This window comes from Phodopus roborovskii, unplaced genomic scaffold, assembly GCF_943737965.1.
Source record: "Phodopus roborovskii unplaced genomic scaffold, PHOROB, whole genome shotgun sequence".
NCBI lineage: Eukaryota > Metazoa > Chordata > Mammalia > Rodentia > Cricetidae > Phodopus > Phodopus roborovskii.
Genome location: NW_026125307.1, coordinates 86,556 through 107,699, shown reverse-complemented (window position 1 = coordinate 107,699; position 21,144 = coordinate 86,556). Strand labels below are relative to the sequence as shown.

Genomic DNA, 21,144 nt, shown 5'->3' with positions numbered 1-21,144 from the left:
GTGAATCTCAAAAGACAGAAATGAACAGGCAAGCAAAGCAAAACTATCTGCATTTGTGCTAGCTAATGGGCATCTCTGCTGTCTGCAGCCCTTGATCACTTAAAGGGTTTACCACGTGAACTTCAAACGGCAGCACATTAACGGAGTGTTCTCTGCTGCCCAGGACTGACATGGCATCTGGCCACACTTTCTGTTGAATCAGCTTCTAGTGCTGTATTCAGAGCGATTCTCTTTCGGGGGAGGGAGAGACTGTGAGGGAAGCCAGGTCTCACGAGGACAGATGTGCTGAAATCAGTATGTTACTTACAATGAGTTGCTTCAGCCCCACGAACGACTGTTCCACTGAGCTGGCGGTTAACACTTGTCTCCTTGCTGCAGCCTTCTCACCCAGGAAGCGAAGCATCAAGTCCTTAACTGCATCTCCCTAAAAGAGTTCGGGGAAAGAGAGGTGGGGATGGTGAAACACTCACAGGCCCTGCGCTGCGAAGCTGCAACCAGCTAGAAGCAAAGCCATGACTTCCAGAATATTCCTCGCCTTACAGCCATTCTTATTTTCAGAAGCAGCAAATCACCACCAGATCGGGTTTTTAGCAGAAACCATAACCACAGCAGGACAGGGGCATTCACTGATGGATGGATGGGTTCAGGACAGGCCCCCATCAGGTGACTCACTGAAGACAGGGGCCTGTGGTCACTCGGAGAAGCGTGTGTGTGTGTGTGTGTGTGTGTGTGTGTTTGTGTGTGTGTGCATGTGTTGGCTTCCATGCTGGTGGCCCCCCCTCTTAATGATAAGTTCATAGCCAAGGTGAACAGGGCTCTGTCCCAGCCTTGGACCTCAAGTTCTGGGCTTGCTGGAGGTGGAGGACAGACTTTAAGTCTATTTCTGCACTGGGACAATTTTTGCCTCCCAACTTGATTCTTCTGGTTATGCCCACCCAGAGATAGTGTGGAGGACATGAAGTGGTATTTCAAGCATTTCACTTCCTCTAAAAGGGAAGTCATATAAAGCCAGGGGGAGGAGGAAAAGGTTCGCATGAGCTGCCTGGGAAGGCAGAAGCCTGGAAAGTTACAGACCCAGAGCCACAGTCATCTCGAGGTCTTTAGCTCCTTCAGTTATCCACTAGTCCTCTCTGAGCCTGACCTAATCTCCCACTATCAGGTAAAACCATTGAAATGCACTCTTTTATAAAGATTTATTTTTAGTGTTCTCTCTCTCTCTCTCTCTCTCTCTCTCTCTCTCTCTCTCTCTCTCTCTCTGTGTGTGTGTGTGTGTGTGTCTGTGTGGAGGTGGTGGGGGGGGTATGTGAATATGAGTGCAATGCCTACAGAATCCAGAAGACGGTACTGGCTGGAGTTATAGATTGCTACAAGCTGCCTGATGTGAGTGCTGGGAACTGAACTCTAGTCCTCTGAAATTGCAAACACTACCAACCACTGAGACATGTCTCCAGCCCTAGAATGCATTCTTCCTTTATTTAATTCCTTCCAAAATTTATTGACATTCTGCCTAGGAGGCTAGAGTTATAGCTGCTGCCAAGTACCTGCTATACACATTTCTAGAAAGAGATGACATGGAGCGAGATGACATGGAGACACAGAAACATTCCATACCCTACCTGAATGTTGTCAAACTTGAGGCCAGGCATGGTGAGATTCTCCTTGTCTATGAACACAGTGCCATATTGCTGGGTCGCTACCTTCATTAGGACCTCTCTGGTCTCTTGGTTAGGAAGCCATGCGTCATTCCTCCGGTCCATCTCGCTCATGCTCAGGGCTGTGGCGAAGGGATCGTCACTCCCAGCAAACACAGCCTGGATCTGTGAGAACGGCTTTGGAGACTCAGGGATGTCCAGAGGTGCTGGGGAAACACCAGATTGCGATTGTTCCATCCTTGTGGAGTAGGATGGGCTGGTGGTATCTGGGGACTTTTCTCCCACAGGGGCAGCGAGCGAAGACAGCTTTTCTGGAACTGGGGAACCTGCATTGGGATTACTGACTGAGATGAAGGTAGAAGTTGTGAAGGAATCAAAGAAGTCAGAGGCCAAGGAATTGGAGCTCATTGTGTCTCCAAAAATGTACTCAGGCTGGGGCTTGGCTGGACCATTGGAGGAGGAGTCTTGGCTGATGTCTCACTGGTGCTACTGAAACTCGGAGACTTCACCATCTGGGACTCGGAGCCATCCTGCAGAAACAAGTGTGGCTGGGAGGGAGCAGATGTGGCCTGGCTGAAGATGGTGCAGACAGGAACAGGCTCATCTTTGGAGGAGGACTGAGTGGAAGATACTTCTGAGGTCTGTTCTTCTGGGTGAGCTTGGCTGTCCCCGGACCCCATGTCCTCTGTGCCAACGTTCTCCAGGGCAGGCATGCCCGTCACATCTTCCTGTGTCAAGTCTTCTTTCAGAGATGCTCTGCTATCAGGTGTCATGTCTGAAATGTCTCTGGGCGTGTCGTCTCCGTCAGTTTCGCTGCCATTACTCAGGGTGTCTGCTGATTCCTTGTCCCTGGTACTGGGCAGCTTGCCATCAGCGTCACCTCCTGGAGGGTCTGCAACATCCCGCAGGCAGCCGTCACCCACATCACCGTCACTGTTGTTGGGAGAGTCGGAGATGAGCACACTCTCCATCATGTGCTCATTCAGCTTATCTACAAAATTGTGAGAGTCTTCGGATGAGGGCTCATTCTCTTCAGACCCAAACTCATCTCCACCAAGATCGATGGTCTCCCTCGTGATAAAGCAGTGGGCCCTCCTCCCCAGACACCACCTCAGGGATATTTTCAGGCCCCGCCTGGGCTGGAGGAGATATCTCACTCGGGCTCCTCTTCACCTTCTTTAGTTTTTTCCATGTTGCCTAAAAGTAGAGACACTCACAAATCATATCACTGTCTACTTCAAGTGCTGGTAAATAATTTGTGTTTCCCCCCCCCCCCACCCAGAGAAAGGATCTCACATAACCTGTGCAGACCTCTGTGGTTCTGAGACAATAGATAGGTTGTGCTCCTTTTATCTTGTTTCTCAGTGTGTCATGGGTTTTAAAGGTCCCACATCCAATGGCACAAAATTAGAAATTTCTCTTTTTCTAGTTTACTTATTTTTAATTGTGATAAAACAACACACACACACACACACACAATTTACTGCTCACCATGTTTAAGTGTGCTGTTCAGCAATGTTTAGCACATTCTCATTGTTCTCCAATCAACCTCTAGAATTCTGATCATCTTGCAACACATTCTATACCCATTAAATCCGCTTCCCCCACCCACACACGGATAACTACCACCTTACCTCCTGTCTTTTAGAAATTTCTAGGGACCCTGCTTGTGCAGAATCATAAAGCATTCATCCACTGTGATATAGATTGTTACCAGTGAACAAGTGCTGTCCACGCTTACTGTGAAGCTGAGTCCTCCCTCCCTCATCCCCCATCTCCAGGCCCAACCATGGCTATCTCATTGTCCTCCAAGGGCCCTTGTCTAGGTACAGGCTGAGAACAGTAACACATCTTGACAGTAAAAATACGCTCTTGAGAACAGCTGGAAGGTAACCATTGGCAATAGATACTCATCCTGGAGGGACTTGCTCCATCTACTCTGTCCAGAACTCCAGCAGGATGTTGTGAGCAATTCAATGATGTCCTTTGCTCACTGTCCATCAGACCACTTGGGTCTTCTCTGTTGGATGCTGTGAGCTCTGTCTGGATAAGGTTTTGCTCTCTACTTGTTGCTTCTGTCTGTTGCATGCTGTTTGCTCTCTTTGCTTGCTAAATGCTCACTCATTGAGTGAGCTATCATTGCTGAAATCATGGCTATCATAGCTCACTCTCTACACTTTACAGAACATCCACAATGCAGCATGTACAGGTTTTCCTTCCCTTCGACAGGTGAACAACACTGCACTTCAAGCATGGGGACATTTGTTTATGCATTTACCCATTACCAGATACCTATGTTCCAACTAGCCTCTAGTGACCATGCACACTGTTGTGAACAGGATTTGTGAGTGTATCTTTGAAATTCTAATTTCAGCTCTTTGGTGCATCCTGCTCCATTGCCCAGAGATGGAAGTGCTAGATCATATAGTTGTCATGTTTTGTTTTTTTTTTTTTTCATGTTTTGTTTTTTTCTCTCGGGACAGGGTTTCTCTGTGTAACTGCTTTGGCCTCCCTATTTAGCTCAGGCTGACCTCAAATTTGCCGAACGTTGGGCTTACAGTCATGAATCACTTAGCTCCGCCAACACTACTCTCTTAATTAAGTGCTCAGGTTAAACCCATCTCTTAAGGCACCCCGCGTTTGGCTTACCGCACTGTTTAATTGTGAGGATATGAGACAGAGGAGGGCAGGAGCAAAAGTTGGGGAAAAACAAAAACATATCGTGAGTACTGGTGATGCTACACGGGTACGTACTATGCATGCACATGAGCCTGACCCTCACTTTGTACGGGAGAAACTGAGGTCCAGGGTGGGGGGGGGAGGGGAGCGTGTCCCACAAACCACAGAATTGGCTAAAGCCAAAAGCCAATCGCTGCTGGGGCTGCCGCAGATTGGCGGGTCCCTGGCCGGCGTGGGAGAGGGCGGTGATTACGCGCGGACACCGCCCTCCGTGGGAAGGTCGAGGGCCCCCGGCGATCCCTCCTGACTGCGGCCCACTCCTCACCTGCCCCCCGCCCCCCGGGGGCGGACCACCCACGGGTGAAGAGGGTCCGGAGAGATGACTGAAGACAGGAGGCCGACTCAAGATCCCAGCTCTACGCGCTGATGCGCCTGCGCGTGCCGGCTAGTAGAGCTCGACTTCCGCATATGCTCAGTTCGGGAGCTCCCACTAGAAGCCGGAAGCCAGGCACATTTCCGGTTTAGGGTCGGTGGGCGGGGCCGTTCACTCTGAGTCTCAAGTCTTGTTTCTTGCTTCCTAGTGTAATGTCAGAAAAGGCTGTGACTGTAAAAGCACAGCTGTCATCTCCAAGGGGATAAGGGTTTATTCTGCAGCCAACGATGAGTGGCTATAGCTTGGGAACACAGATTCAGGTCACCTTGATTAAATTCTGCTGCCTGACACGGTAACCATTTGATTGACTTTTACAGTAAGAACAAGAAGTAAATCTATACACTTCTCGAGCACACTTAGGGAGCATTGGGTAGGTGGGTTATAGCAAAGCAGGGAACCCTCTGCTATAGGCCTCAGGTGCTGTCTGATGACATTGGTAGCTTTGAGATTGGTAGAAGCTAGTGGCCTGAGATCTCACCAGAAAGTCACAATGTTAGACACAGAGGTGGGCAATGGATGGCTACTAAGGGAGCTAATGGTAGTGCTACATAAATTGGTGTCATCAAGGCCGGTCCGAGGTACTGGGAAAAGTCACAAACACAGAAGAAACGTGTGTAAATCCAGAACTCCATAGAACCAGGCCAGTGAATTCCCGGTGATGCGGTTCTTATCTTCCAGCCCTTTCCATGCCAGGATGTAAGAGCCCTCCATCTCTGGCGGTGGGGGGGGGGTTCTGAGCAGTATAGATCACGGGAAATGTTCACGGCTGCACCTCACGGCTCACCTACACAATTACCGGCTTGACTCAAGCTTGCAGCATCTCGTGTTTAAATGGACGTTTAAGAGCCTGCTCCTGCAGAGATGAGGGGAAGGTGGGGTGAGCGAGAAGAGAGGACGAGGGGGGTGATTGGGATTAGAATGTAAAGAAAAAAAACCCACTAAATAAATAAAGAGAGCCGGCTCCTGAGGCTGGAGTCAAGATCTTGGCAGTGTCCTGGTGCCCATTTAGTTGCTCTCTTTAGGGAGCAGGCGATGGAAGACCAGGGAGCAGCTCTTGGAACTAGAGCGCCGCTCTGGTGGCCGTCCATTCCCGCAGCCTGTGCTCCCGGCCCCGCCCTCCAACCCAGCAGCCCCCGCGGCTCCCAGCCCGCATGAGAACCCAAATGAGCATGTGCAGGAGAAAAGCATCGCCGCCATTGGTCATCGTGGTGGAGCGTACTGTTGACGCCATGAGGAAAACAGGAAGTGAGCCGTCAGGGAGCCGGCCCCTGGCGCGTAGTCCATTTTTTCCTCGGCGGGGAATGAATGAATGGTTTTGCCCGGTTGCTGGTGAGGCTGGACTCCGGCGCTGAGGCGTGAGCGGCAGGGCGAGTGGCGCGTCATGGAGGACGACGCGCCGGTGATCTACGGCCTGGAGTTCCAGGTGGGCATGGAGGAGGCCGACGGTCCGTGGCTGACCCGAGGGCTAGCGTGCTCACCCTGTTTCCGAGGATTCTGGGCATCGCGGGTGGGACTTGGGGAGAAAGGACCTGTTTGGAGTTTGGACGAGTGAGGCATGGACGTATGGGAGGCGAGGGTGCGCGTTCGGCCCCGCAGGTGTTTTAATCACACTCGCACTACTGTCGCCTCGAGGAGCAGTTATTGAGCACTGACGTGTGTGCTGGATGCTGCACAGTACAAGACCCACAGAGAGAGACGTCAGCGGGAAAAAGTACTGGGTGGGTGTTATGAAGCATTTTGCACATTCCCCAGGTTGGAAACATACTTGTTTCTTTTTTTTCCTTGTGAACTTTTTTTTTTAAACCCCAGTAGCTGTTGCTGTTGAATTCTATTTGTTTACCCCTTACCCCCCTCTACCACACACACATTAATCTTATTCGTGATGTGTGTTGTTTAGATTACTGATTGGAGTGAGTAGTGGGATGGGGTTTCCACCTCCCATCTCCCAGTTTTTCTCAGGGGATGCTTGTCTATGAACTGGGATGGTTTGTAAATGAGATGCGTTGTCCCAGCAGTCAGGGTAAACCTCTGGGCTCCAAGTTCGCAGGCAAGCCTGATGTAATTGACACAGTGCACACACATGTTCGACGAAATGTGTTCAGATCGCACCGTGTACTACTAACAGCTTCTAAAATGAGGAATGCTTATGTATGAGCAAAGGAATAGGGGAAGAGGACGCACTAAGCGATGCACATTAAATCGCAAAGCCAGGGTGCAGCAGTCCCGTGCTAGGGAGGAGATGAGTGGTTAGCACTGTTGGGAGGAGTCAGGGAATACTACTGGGCCTGTGCTAGAGTCAGCCTGGGGCTTCCTGAGGAAGCCTTGTGCTTGTGTGTCTTCAGAGCTTCAGAGGGTTTACAGGGTTTACACGGGTTCTCTGTGGCTTTGGAGGAACTAAAACCATGTGTACCAGGCTGGTCTTGAACTCATAGAGATCTGCCTTCCTCTGCTTTCCGAGTGCTGGGAGTAAAGGCATGCCCCACCACTGCCCGGCTTGTTCGTTTGTTTTTCAGATTCATTTATTTTTACTTTATGCATGAGAGTTTTCCCTGAATGTATGTTTGTGCCCCACATGTGTGCCTGGTGGCCAGGGAGATCAGAAAGAGGGCATTAGGTTCCTTAGAGTTGGAGTTAAAGATGGTGGTGGGCTACCTGATATGGGTGCCAGATCCTCTCCATGATCAGGGAAGGTTTTCCTGTGCTAGACCCAGCTTACTTAAGCAATAGTTCTCCAGAAGTTTCTTCTTGTTGTCAGCATGTGGGTTTAGTGATTGAGCTTTGTTTTCCTGGTAGGGTGGCTTCATGGGAACCGGGAATTCCCATGCTTCAGGCCGTGGGACAGGCAGGTCAGCATGGTGCTACCTGCCCTGTCTTCTCACTCAATCATGGTGTAGTTCCTGGTTATAGCTGATCAGGTTTCTTATTCTTATTTTTCTCTCTCCCTCTCTCTCCTTCCTTTCTTAGATTTATTTACTTCTACCTTCTATGTATTAGTGGCTTGCCTGCATGTATACCTAGGCATTATATATGTATAAGTGCTCACAGAGGCTAGAAGAGGGTGCAGATACCTTGGAACTTTGGACTGGAGTTACAGATAGTTGTGAGCCACCATGTGGGTGCTAGGAATTGGATCTCGGTTCTCTGCAAGAACAGCTAGTATTCTTAACCCCTGAACCATCTTTCCAGACCCCCCCTCTCCCTCTCCCTCCTTCCCCTCCTCTGTCTCTGAGATAAGTTTTCTTGGTGGAATCTATTTATTATTTAGTTAACGAATGTCTTAGCCCCCCCTCCCCCTAGAGTTTCTCTGTGTAGCTCTAGCTCTGGCCATTCTGGAACTAACTTCTGTAGACCAGGCTGGCCTTGAACTCAGAGATCCTCTTGCCTCTGCCTCCTGAGTGCTGGGAATAAAGGCATGTGTCACTGCTGCCCAACTTAGCTGCTTTTTCTATTTCCATGATAAACACCATGACTAAAAGCAACTTGGGGGAGGAAAGGGTTTATTTGACCTCACAGGTCAATTATGAAGGGAAGTCAGGGCAGGAACTTAAGACAGGGACATGGAGGCAGGAACTGAAGCAGACACCATGAAGGGATGCTGCTTACTGCTTTGCTCTCAGGTTCCTTGTCAGTTACCTCTCCTGTATCTCCCAGGATCACCTACCCAGGGCTGGCACTGCCCACATCAACAGTTAATCTAGAAAATATCCCACAGACTTACTTGTAAGACAATCTGATGGACGAATTTTGTAAGTTGAAGTTCCTTCCCAAATGACTCCAGCTTGAGACAAATTGACAAGAAATGGACCAGGACATTAGATAACTACATCGTGCCTACTGTGTGCCATGCTTTTTGTGTCATTGGATCACAGTAGAGTTGGAAAGAGACAAGTTGCAGCTCTTGTGCATTCCATGCACCCATTCCCAGGGAAGAGGTGTTTTTGTCCACAGAGTTTCAGGGTTCAGTTGATCAGTTGGTTTTTGTGGTGCTGGGATGGAACTTGAGGTCTCCTGCATGGCAGTCCAGTGCTCCACCACTGAGCCATGGTTTGTTTAAAAAAGTTATCAGGTGGCTGTTTGATATATGCACTTTTATTTTTTCTTCCTTCTTTCCCTCCTCTGCCCCTTCAGCCATCCACTCTCTTACTTTGGTTGCCTTGTTCTCCTTGTGACTTGGTGAGGAGGCTTTTTGTACAGGGAGTCTTCTAACTGTAGGAGAAGGCAGGCCTGGCCTTGTTCTCTGGTTAGAGCACTGCTCTCCTTGCTGAGTTAGCATTATTAGGCTTTCAAGGCCACTGCTTTTAGATGCAGTCGGCTGTCTGCTGTGTAGTTAGCCATGCATTTCACACTTTAGGAAGCAGCCAGGTAAGAGTATAAGTTTCTCAATTGCTGGGTTCCTGGTGACTATTTTCTGCCATTGTCTGGACACTTCAGCCTTTCCAGGTCCTGTTGTTTGGCTTACTTTATGGAGACCACAGACTAGAAATCTCATTAAAAATATGCCAAAGCTTTTCTGTATGAGAACAAGGGACACATGGACTTATGAAAGGTATCTGACATTCCATCTGCAGCCACATGTCACCTGATTCACCATAAGAGATGTAGAAACAGCCAGACAGTCTCTACTTCTCTAGTCCTTTACTTAGTGGAACCTGTTAGATTCTTTCTCTGATCACACCAAACTGCTAGTGCAGGTTACTTACTTTTGGTTAATTTCTTCCGTAAGTAATGGCATTTAATCCTCTTTTCTGCTTAATGTTGAACCAGAGGGTGATTTTGCTACTGTGGTCTGTGTTGATGTTTTTCACCATTAATACTTACCAGTTTGTCTTGTGGTCTTGTAAAGTCTCTGTCTTCTCTCTGCTAATGAAAAGTCTGGGTGTTGCATGTTATTAGTAGCTTACTGGAAGCAACTGTCATAGAGCAAGATATCCCATGCCAGAATGGCTAGAATAAAATGAACTTAGTAATTCTGCTTAACAAATAACCTCTCTTAAAAATGGGAGGGTCTCAGTTGAAACCTCTGTGAGACTTACAGACACATTTTAGATTTGTTTGTGAGAATGATTTCCCTTATTTGTTTTTCTAGAAACAGAACAAAACAACAAAAAACACAACTATGTGTTGTATGAGATTGAAAAAAAACACCGCGAGGTCAGTAATGCCATTCTGAATTCCGGCAGCTTGCTCTCTGAGCTCTATTCTCTGTCACTTCTCCCACACCTTCCCTGGGCACCGTAGTAAATAGCGTAAATAGCATGCCTGAGGTGACATCATGCCTGACAGGAGGTATGTCCCTGCCTGTCATCTTCACCTGGGAATGTCAGCATTCTGGAACTGCTCTTCTTTTTTAGATGGCTGCTAATGCAGGAAACTTAATTTTTATTTCCTTCTTTTGTAAAATGGAGACATTTAATCTTGTTTTCTACCTAATCTTGAGCCAGAAGATGATTTTGTTAAATGTTTTCCTTTTACTGTGGTCTTTGTCAGTGTCTTTGATATTTAATCCCACACCAGTTTGTCTTTCAATATTTTTAGCTGTCTGTCTTCTCTCTCTTGATGAGTCTAGGTCTTGAACTTCTTGGACATTTCCATGGCACCTGCAGAGCAGGAGGTATATGTATGCCAACCTTTTGCTATCAACCGAAATAAAAAAAGACTTTAAAAATAAGGTTTATTTTATTTTATGTATAAATGGGTTGCCTGTATGTAGTATGTATATCATCGAAGTCAGAAGAAGAATTGGATTTACAGGTGTTTGTGAGCCACCATGTAGGTGCAGGGAATTGAGCTCAGGCCCTCTGCAAGAGCAGTTAGTGCTCTGAACCACTGTGCCTTCTTCCCAACTCTTAGAAAAGACTTTTAATGTGAAGTAGTCATTACTTCTTAGTTGGGAACTTTCCCTGATCCTATTTTTTGGGAACTCCAGGCCTTGTATCATCTGTGTGATCACAAGTTGTATTTGAAGGGCTTTATATACTAACCTAAAGGCAGAGCTCTTTGCCTGTTTTCTTCCCATGAGGATAGACCTGGACCCTTGGTGATTGCCTTCTTCCCTCTGACAGTCAGTGTGTTGTAAGTGGGTTCTTTAGGCACATAGAGTTCAGAGGTTCTGAGGTGTCACTGATAGGCCCCAATTTTTGGTGCATGTCTGTGCAGATATCTACATCCACAAAATTTCACAAACCGGTTTAAGGAAGCCTGAACTACTTATCCAAGTTGTGCAGGTGGAGGCAAGAGTGGCCATGTGTCCTTAGCCTGCTTTGCATGGTGAGTGGACACCTTCTCCACATGTCATAGTGCGCATGCTGCCCTGGACGGGTAGCTCCTCCATTTTATTGAAATACACTATCAGTTAAGTTTTGTGCTGCTGTCCCTGGGAAGGGTAGGGAAACAGAGGTAATATTGTTGGCTCTTCTGAAATCTAAAACTGCACTAATTGTGGTATAGACTAGATGGTCAAGACAGCTCTGAACTCTCTTGCTGATTTTCAAAGAAAAGAAAGAAGAAAAAAGGAAATAAATAAACAAACAGTAAAAACACAAAGCTCAGCTTTGATAGGAAGGAGGCTCTAGCCGGGGAGTGGCTGTGTATATCACAGACAGAAATTTAGAGGCTTCTACTGTTCCCTAGTAGAGAAGCCCCACAACGGCCTAACTGCTAAAATCAATTCACTGGGAGGTCTTTGTCACCTGGGGATGGCTCCATGTGAGTATCTTTAACCCTGCCTTTTCTCATCATCCTAGCAGCCCACATTCCTGGGCTCATGGCTCCTTCTGCCATCTTTAGAGCCAGGACAGCTGCCTGAGTGAGTCCTTGCAGTTGCCTAAGTCTTTTTTAAGCTCCTCTCACCTTTTTCTGGAGGCTCATCTTACTGAAAACCCAGCGTCTGAGGGAGGAGTGTTGATGACAGAGAGCATCGGAGGAAAGGACGGAGCTGTGTTCAAAAATCAACATCTCTCTTCCAGAAGGATCATGGGTGGGAATGATGAGGCTCAGAGAGGCTAAGAAATAGAGGGGTATTCATGTATCTTCTGAGAATGACAGGGATCTTCTAGGAATGAGTTCCTTCTCTTCTCTCTTCATGGTCTGGAATTCCCAACCATGACTGGTTAAACATCTTTAGCTTTGAAGCGGGAGGAGAAGACTTAAGTCTAGGTCAAGTAAGCCATATATCATAGTTCTGGACAAAATATTTATCAGTGACCATTGTGTCCATGCAGAGCATAATTGGATTTAACCTAAAAGGTAAGGCCTCCAAGGGAACCAATACCAAACCTTTTGCCCCTCTAGTCACCCATGGAACACTAAGTAAGAAATAACTTCTTGGTAAAAGTGACCCAGGGAACTTGTAACCCCACACAGCAGAGATGTTATCTATGGCAAACTAACAATGTATGGCTTAGTTATGTGGCCTCCAGATTGGCTGGTTTCTCCCTCCTTGATTTCTGAGGAAGGATCTCATTATATAGCTCAGGCTGGCCTTGAACTCATGACCCCTGTGGCTAGGTCATGGGCATGCAATGCCACGTGTGAGTAGGAGCAAATGAAACTAGAGGGTTGATTGAAGTTTCCCCCTGTAACTCCATCTCTGACCCTGCTTTATTTCCATGTGTCTGTGACTGTGGCCACCAGAGCATGTTCCTGGATATTCTCCCCTTCTCCAGTGCTTGACTTTGTGGGAGCTGCACAGTCTCTTGTCTATGTGTGTGAACACAGTGACAGATCTAGGAATCGGGATGTAGACATTTCCACTGGGCCATTGTGCTTGCAACAGGAAGTAAAGTGTAACTTAATGGGCCCTGGCCTGGGTCCTGGTAATGACTGGACTAGAAGATCTGACTAGTTCACAAGCTTGAAGCGCCAGTCAGACTTGGATAATCTTTTTTTTTATCTGAGCATGGAATTCTTCATTTTTCCTTCTATCACTGAATGCTCTGATTGTAGTTACTACAGTTTATGCTGTCCTCAGTTTCCTAGACTTCATCTTCAGGAAGGCTGGCAGCTTGGTTGGATCCTGTACCTGGAGGTGGCTTCATCTACAAAGGCATTTTGCCCAAGCCCATTCTGCTCTCTGGGGATGACCTGCAGCTGTTGGCTTAAGCTCTGAAGGGCTATCCAGCTCAGGTTTCTCAAATGGCAGATGTCTGTGACAAATGGCAAAGTGCCACTGTTTCTGGTACACACATTTTAGAATGTTAGGGCCTGTTTCCTAGTGAATGGGCATTTGCACTTCCTGTTCTTTCCCATGTGTTTTTTTTTTTTTTTTTTTTTTTTTTTTTTTTTTTGCCTTACTGTACAATGACTCAGTTTCTGCATGATCACTTTGGATGTTCCCTTATGGAAGCTTTCTCCCAGCCTTGGTGCAGAGGTCTGCTCAGTCCTTTTCTGTCGGGTCAAGGGTTAAGATCATGCACAGCTTCAGTTCTGCTCCCCATTACTGAATTCCTCTGTGGTGAGAGCTGTGCCAGCTTCTTTGTGGAGGATCCTGCCCTGTGCAGGTTTGCACTCTAAGCCTCCTACCTCGTCACAGCTTTCCTCTGCAGGGGCAATGAAACCTGATCCAGGGCCTCTTCACAGACTAGGGCCTTGAGGCAGACTGTGTTTTGTGTAGCCTTTCTAGTTCTCTGCAGGGAAGTTGGCTTCAGCTACCTGCATTGCATCGCTGGAAGCCATTTCTGTTGTGTTGTTTTGATGAAGGGTAATTTGTTGAACCAATCTATTTATTGCTGACACAGTGGTTTTATTACACAACTTAACTATTGCTGTGTGAATAATTTGTGTCTTTATTGCTTAGATTAGTGCCTACTTAGAGTTATTTCACGTACAGATTTGAAGTGCAATTGTGTTAGGAGTGTGCAGTCGCCTCTAGACACTGCTGATTTATCCTTCATCACAGCAGATGAGATGAGCCGACTTTTCTGTGTCTATTAAGCCTAACTTCATAAATGTGTATGCATTTCTTTCCTCCTTAGGCACGTGCTCTAACACCTCAAACTGCAGAAACAGATGCCATTCGCTTCTTGGTTGGGACACAGTCTCTTAAATATGATAATCAGGTAACTATTTTTGACAAATGTATACATGTTAATTATTAAGCTTATTCTTAGTTTCATATCCATTTTGCTCTTGATTTTTCAAACAATATTTTAAAAAATTTAATGCCATACAAACAAAAATTTTATTAGGTTTAAGTACATATTTCCAAGTCATAACTGTTATCCAACTGTATAATCATTAAGCACAATTAATTTAAACATTCTGTTTAGTATCTCTCTTACATGTTTGTGTGTGTGTACATGGTGTATGCGCATGTTTATGTGTTGCATGGTTTATGTACATGTTTCTGTGTGTGTAGCATAAGTGCATGTGTATGTGGAGGTTAGAGGTTGACTTTGGGTATCTTTTTCAATTGTATTCTCTTTCTCTCTCTCTCTGTGTATGTATGTATGTGTGTGTGTCTGTAAGTAACAGAGTAAGACATCTTACTTTTTAATTGTGTATCTGTGTGTGTATCTGTGTGTGGGTATGTGTCTATAAGGCCAAAGGTGCCCTAATCCTCTGCAGAGGCAGTACCCACTCTTAATGGCTGAGTTATCTGTCCAGTCCTCATGGTTATTTCTAATACAAAAAGTACATTTCTGTGATGTCCTAGATTTTGTTTGGCATTTGTTATATTTCTAGGCAATTAAATTAGATTCTTTTTCTTCTAAAGAAATGATAATACCTGGGACTCTTGTGCCTGTAGCTCCAGGTCTGTGATTTTTGCCACAGTGGATCCCATGAACTTGTAGGTATGGATGTCTGGGAGATCTAGCCAGTTTGCCTGCTAGAGGGACTTGAGGCCAATACCCCAGAACTTTCCACAGACCTCATGTTACCTTGTCCTCCAATTGTGCAACACCCCTTATTTGTGGGTAGTTGTGGTGTGGTGGAGCTTGAGGGTCTACATCCAGGATATGTACAGTTATGTTTGGGTCAAGTATTTCTCAACAGGCTGTTTCATCAGAACTCCTTGAGCAGCCCCAGGATTGGCTGCTGGCTATTCTTCCTGGGATTGTGTACCTGGAGAAGGCTGGACATGTGAGCCAGTATCAGGAGAGACAGAGATCAAGAGAGCCAGTCCCCTGCCATGTTTCCCTTGAAGTGCTGCCTCTGTGAGTCATGCTCTTCACTGTCTGAGAACTCTAGTCTCATCTGATGTATTGATTATGCCCCCATAATTATGCCCCCTCTTTAAAATGCTGTACTTTGGATTGGAGAGATGGCTCTACAATAGGAACCTAGGTTTGATTCCCAGCATCCACAAGAGGGCTCACAACCCTCTGTAACTCCTGTCTCAGTGGACCCAATGCCCTCTTCTGGCCTTCACAGACACTGCGTGCATGTGGTGTGCTGACTTACATGGAGGCAAAACACCCATATACATAAAATAAAAATAAAGGTTAAAAAATTCCACACTTAGACTGTTTCTGAGTTTTAGACTTATATCTAAATGATATAATAAAGAGACAGTTGGTGGCATCCAGTAACCTGGCTGGGTCAGCCATCTCCCTAGCTTTGGCTTCATGGATGTGTCTTCATTGTGCAAAAGAGTATCCATCATATTCATTGCTTTGAAAGACACAGTCACAGGCCTAGGGGTTCCCAGGACTCAGGTTATTTTGGGTTCTCTGTGCTGCCAAGCTTCCTTGGGGTTCTTGTCCTTGGGTGGAAGACTTAAGGATATTAATATATGTAGGGAGTCACACCATTGGCCTAATAAGCTTTGGGGAAAGTGTGACATATTTAATAATGTTGCCATTTCTTCTTCACATTCACAGTGGAGGGCTGGATATTGGCCTTAGTTAAATGGATCTAGAAATCCAATTCTGTAAATTTACAAATGTTGAAGTAAGGGCCCAGAAGGGCTTAGTGACTCACTTGAAGTCACACAGCCAGGAAGTGGTGGAATTCAGGCTGGAACCTAGGTGCCTCAGGTGATAGACGGACACAGACTGTAGTGTTTTCAGTGTTGCCAATATTAATTGGGATTGCAGAAAATTAATGAGATGTGACCCATGAAAATGACTGCACTGTCCAGCTTTAGTGCAGGAGGGCTGTCTGTCATTGTCACTGAGCTGTGAGTTGAGAGCTGGGTGTAGTCATGGGCCTTTAGTCAAGGAAAGTTAGTGAGTGACTGGAAGGGACAGATTATCTAGCTGGAGCAGTTCTGTGGAGAATTGGGAAAGGCAGCAGTCAGTGTGTGAGGATCCCCCCCAGGGCACCACTGGAACCTAGATAACTTTTGGTGGGTGGGGGTGCATATACCCATGTGTACCTGTGGAGGGCAGCGGTGGGTGTTGGGTATCCTTTTAATCACCCTTACTTCTGGGACAGAATCTCCTTACTGTACTTAACCCACTCCCCCATAGGCCAGCTGTGATCTGGGGGTTCCTGCCTCCCACCCCACTGGGTCGGGTCTGCAGGTACCTACAGTCACACCTGTTTTTTTTTTTTTTACGTGGGTTCATGGGAATTGAACTAAAGACTTCATGCTTGTCTGGCTAGCACTTCCCTCACCAAGCCACCTTCCCAGCTCTGCTGTTACTTACTGTGTGTGGGAAGTAAGATGATAACTCCCAGGAGTTGAATCTTTCCTTTCCCCATCTAGGCTCCAGGGTTCAAATTCAGGTCATCAGGTGTAGTGGCTAGTGCCTTTACTTCATGTGCCATCTTATGGGACCCTGCTTTTGACTTGATTTTTTGGGACAGGATATCACCATATAGTCCTGACTGGCCTAGAACTTGCTATGTAGACCAGCTGGCTTTGAACCTACAGAGACCCACCTGCCCCTACCTCCCAAGTGCTGGGGATTAAAGGCATGTGACACCATTTATGGTTGCAAATATTTTTTATTGCATTTTTTTATTTTGTGTGCATTGATGTGGGAGAGTCACACATGCTACCACTTTTTTTCGCCTCTGAGAAAGGATTTCTCTGTGTAGCCTTGGCTGTCCTGGAACTCACTCTGTAGACCAGGCTGGCCTTGAATTCACAGAGATACACCTGAGTCTCCTTCAGTGGCTGGGTTCAAAGGTGCCACCCACTTTTGATTTGTTGCTTTGTCCAGTGTCCCCATCCCTTAGCAGCCCTACCACTAAGGTCTCTGCTACCTTAGGTTTGTCTCATCTGCTTCTGAACTGAACTCAAAGGCAGGGAGAAACTCATGGACACTCCTAATGTCTCCTACAGGAAAGGGACTATACCTGTGTTGCTGGGTTTGTTTGTACTAACTGGCCTGCTCAGCATTGCAAGTGGCCAGCACCGACCATCTCAGGCCACTGCTGCCATTGGATTCCACACTGAGGAGTGCAGGGTGGCTCTTGAAGAGGTCGGGGTCATTTCTTCATGAAACACTTTGGGGGTGGGGGGAAAGAATGGTGGATAAGCAAGAGGCCTCCTGAAGCCATACCACATAAATATGCTGTTAGCTATTGTTGTAAACACTTTAGTATTAGATGTTTGTTTTGATAGTCACACACATATCAGAAAAACCATTAAAAATATAAGCAGAGAGCCAAAGGCAAACACTGGCTCCCACCTTAGAGCAACTCTTTTAATTTCTTCTCAGTTGGGGACATGTGAGATTTTTAGATAAATATGTGTGTCATATTTGTATAGTTCTTTTTATGTTCCTAGCTTCTTAAGTTTATATATGAACATCTTCCCACATGGCTAAATAGTCTACCAGGTACTAAATAGCTTCATGGGGTTCTACCACAGCCAAGTACTGGCAGGCATCCGGACTCATCCTGGGTATCAAGGTGGCTTTGACTCCTTCATTACAGTAATGAGTGCCAATGGGGAGCTTTCTTGGAAGAAATATTTGCAGATATGTGCATTTTTTTAAAAAGTATATGTACATTTTCAAAAATAAGTGTTTTCTACTGGCTTGGGTACTAATCAGAGTTTGCGTGTGAAAATCATTACGTTTCCTCTAATTTTTTTTTTCAGGAAAGCATGGAGATGGTGTAGCTAACCTCACTCAGAGACATAAATTTAACAGTGTCATAATTAATAGTATACAACCATGGGTGCTGATATGTTGGCCTCATTTTTAAAAAGAAACAAAAAAAATGTACTAAAGTACAGTTCCATCCTACCTCAACCACTGCTGCCTTGAGTTGATCTTGTGTCATGGAGGGACCAGGAATAGTTCACCTGGTTTCCACGGGGCACTTGACACCACAGTTATTTTCATGTCTCACTGGGCGGCAGCCCCCACAGTCACTCTGGACCTCACTGGAGAGCAGTCCCTTTCCAATTCCTGTTCTCCATGCCACCACAGAGCAGGTCTGAGAGGGGATACTAGCATGCCCTCATCCTGAACCTCTTGAGAGCAGAGGTTTAGCCTTGGGGTTTTAGACAAGAGAAGACTGGCTGGCAGCATTATTTAGCATGGCATTGTGGAAGTCCTCCGTGGGGACTTGCCACTCTGCCTTTGGGAAGGGGCTTTGTACTCTTCAAACTGTAGGGGCATGCACTCTTCAAAGGTGCAGCCATCACTAAGTTTGCATGTTCTTCTCTATAATCACAGTACTTTTTAAGCTTCAAGGAAAGCATTTGAGATACTGACTGTCCTTTTCTTGCATTTGTAGATCCACATCATAGATTTTGATGATGAAAATAACATTATAAATAAAAATGTCCTCCTCCATCAAGCGGGTGAGATCTGGCACATTAGTGCCAGCCCAGCAGATAAAGGCGTGCTGGCCACCTGCTACAACAAAAGTAAGTGCCATGATTATTACTCTCTCTCTCTCTCTCTCTCTCCCTCCCTCCCTCCCTCTCTCCCTCCCTCCCTTCCTCCATGTGTGTGTGTGTGTGTGTGTGTGTGTGTGTGTGTCTGTCTGTCTGTCTGTCTGTGTGTCTGTGTGTCTGTGTTTGTGTGAGCTGGAGGTGTCACCACGTGAGAGTGATTTTTGTATTGACAATGGTTTCTGTGGGCAATTTAGAAGTTGTGATCTTTCATGTAGGTGCTGACCTTATACACTGTGACACTGGGAGTGAATGTTTGAGGTTCTTGAGGGTCCTGAAAGGGGGACTCTGCTCTGTGTGAGACACACAACGCCAACCATGGCATCGACTTGCCTCCTTCCCACTGCCTGATGTTGGGGACATTGGGTGTCCTGAGCTTCCATCTAGCCCTCTCTGACAACTGCAGTGTGTTCGTGCACATGCTGGTTGTGTTTCCATGTGCCTGGCAGGCCTCTACTTGCCAGACTAGTGCTCCAGTCTCTGGGACCTTCAGCATTTGTGTCAGACAGAGACAGTGAACCAACCTCATTTCTCCCTCAGTTCTGTTTGCTCTGTCTTTGTGATGACTTTCCTGATGCTGGTTTTTGGGAAAACACTCATCTCATGTCATGGCACGCATCACTTTCTGTTGGGTGTCTACCAGGAAGCTTTCTTCTAGAACCTTCTGACTAGACTCTGCCTCCATAGTCTGCTCCCTCTTCACTTATTTCTGTTATAACTTTAGGCCATCCTGTCTTTATTTTAAATATATAGACTTATTCAGGGCAAAAACAAAAACAAAAATGTTTGCTGAAAGATCTTTTCCTTCCATAATCCATTGAAACTTTCTTTCCTTCCTTCCTCCCTCCCTCCTTTCCTTCCTTCTTTCTTTCTTCCCTCCCTTCCTCCTTCCCTGCCTTCTTTCCCTACCTTTCCTTCCTTTCTTTTTGATATGTACTTCCTATAGCTTGAGTTGGTCTTGAATTCTTAACCTTCCTGCTTCAAACTTCCATGTGCTTGGGCTACAGAGTGTGTGCAGACGCCCTTAGTGCTCTCCACCATGCCTTTTCCTTCATTTCTAACTTTTAACTTTTTACATGGTGCTACTCCATTTGTTGAGAAGATATTCACAATGAATTACCTGTCTTAGTTACTGTTCTGTTGCTGTGAAGAAACACCATGACCAAAGCAACTTATAAAAAAAATGCAGCATTTCATTGGGAGCATGCTTGCAGTTTCAGAGGGTGAGTATGGTGGTAGTCAGGCAGGTATGGCATGGGAGCAGTGGCTGAGAGTATGTCTGTATCTGTTGAGATAAGTACCATGAGGCAGAGAGGGAGAGCTAACTGGGATTGGTGTGGGCTTTTAAAACTTCAAAGTCCACTTCCAGTGACACACATTCTCAAAGAAGGCCACACCTCCTAACCCTTTCCAAAACAGTTCCACCAACTGTGGACAAGCATTCATATGTATGAGCCTATGGGGTCATTTTATTTCAAGCTGCCACACCCTAGGCTCTCCCTTTCATCACTGAGCTGCTCTAGGTGGTGTTAGTTTGTCTGTTGCTCTGCCTTTGATGACACGGCTTTCCCATGTCTTCACACTGGTATGTCTGAGATGGCGAATTTGTTATACTCCTACCTAGCTGCTGTATTGAACAGTGGTGCAAATGCTGCCCCACATCACTTGAGCAGACTTTACTTACCTCTGAAGGTGACCTGTTTGTAGTCATCTCATTCTGATTGTTGCTTTTGTTCCATGGCTGCCACACTCATCCTACTCTCCTCTATAGACTCTCTGTCCTCCACAGACTCTCCCTCTTCCATAGACTGTCCTCATAGACTCTGTCCGCATAGACTTTCTGTCCTCCATAGATTCTCTGTCCTCATAGACTCTCAGTCTTCCATAGATTCTCTGTCCTCCTTGAGCTCACTGTCATTCTCCCTAATCCTCCCTCTGGGGCATGGTGTCCTGAGGTCAGCCTCTTTAGATTTTGGTGTGCAGAGCTGAGCTTTCCAGTCATCATCGTTCACTTTCTAAATGGCTCTTTCCTCAATTTGTCTCTCTCTCACACTTCCACTGTATTCCATCTGTTGGTGACCCCTCTGGAGGGGCCAGCTTCACACTTCAGGCCAAGGCTGAGCCAGCCTTGCTGTGTCTTCTGCCAGCATGTGAGCACTTCACACTTCCTGCTGGCCTTGCTGCCTGCGGTGGGCTTTCTAATGGCCTGTTGAATCTAGACCATTTTTAATTAATTAATTATTTTCCCCCAGCCAGGTCACAGTTCCCCCTCCCTCCCCTCCTCCCAGTCTCTTCCCCCACCCTTCCCTCTTCCCTCATCCACTTCTTCCCCTTTCTCTGTAGAAAAGTGCAGGCCTTCTATGTATATCAGCCAGCCATGGCATATTAAATTGCAGTAAGACTAGGTACCCCCTCTCCTATTAAGGCCGGATGAGACAACCCAGTGGGAAGAAAGGGTCCCCCGAAAATGTAAAAGCTGTCAAAGACAGCCCCTGTGCTCTCTGTTAGGAGTCCCACAAGAATAGTAAACAGTGTAACACATGTGCAGAGAGCCTAGGTCATCCCCATGCAAATTCTCTGGC

General features: G+C 46.4%; 1 protein-coding gene and 1 pseudogene across 1 annotated transcript in view; one reads left to right on the top strand and one right to left on the bottom strand.

Moving 5' to 3' along the window:
• LOC127213730 (trafficking protein particle complex subunit 12-like) overlaps positions 1 to 2,845 on the bottom strand; it is a 39,387-nt gene extending 36,542 nt beyond the window's left edge. The window contains 5 exon segments of the mRNA XM_051174198.1: positions 308 to 424; positions 1,617 to 2,074; positions 2,077 to 2,722; positions 2,724 to 2,816; positions 2,818 to 2,845. Coding sequence (XP_051030155.1) covers positions 308 to 424; positions 1,617 to 2,074; positions 2,077 to 2,722; positions 2,724 to 2,816; positions 2,818 to 2,844 — 1,341 coding nt within the window. The 5' untranslated portion in view covers position 2,845.
• A 3,189-nt stretch (positions 2,846 to 6,034) lies between these two features.
• The window catches only part of LOC127213751 (EARP and GARP complex-interacting protein 1-like), a 99,495-nt pseudogene continuing 84,385 nt past the window's right edge, over positions 6,035 to 21,144 (top strand).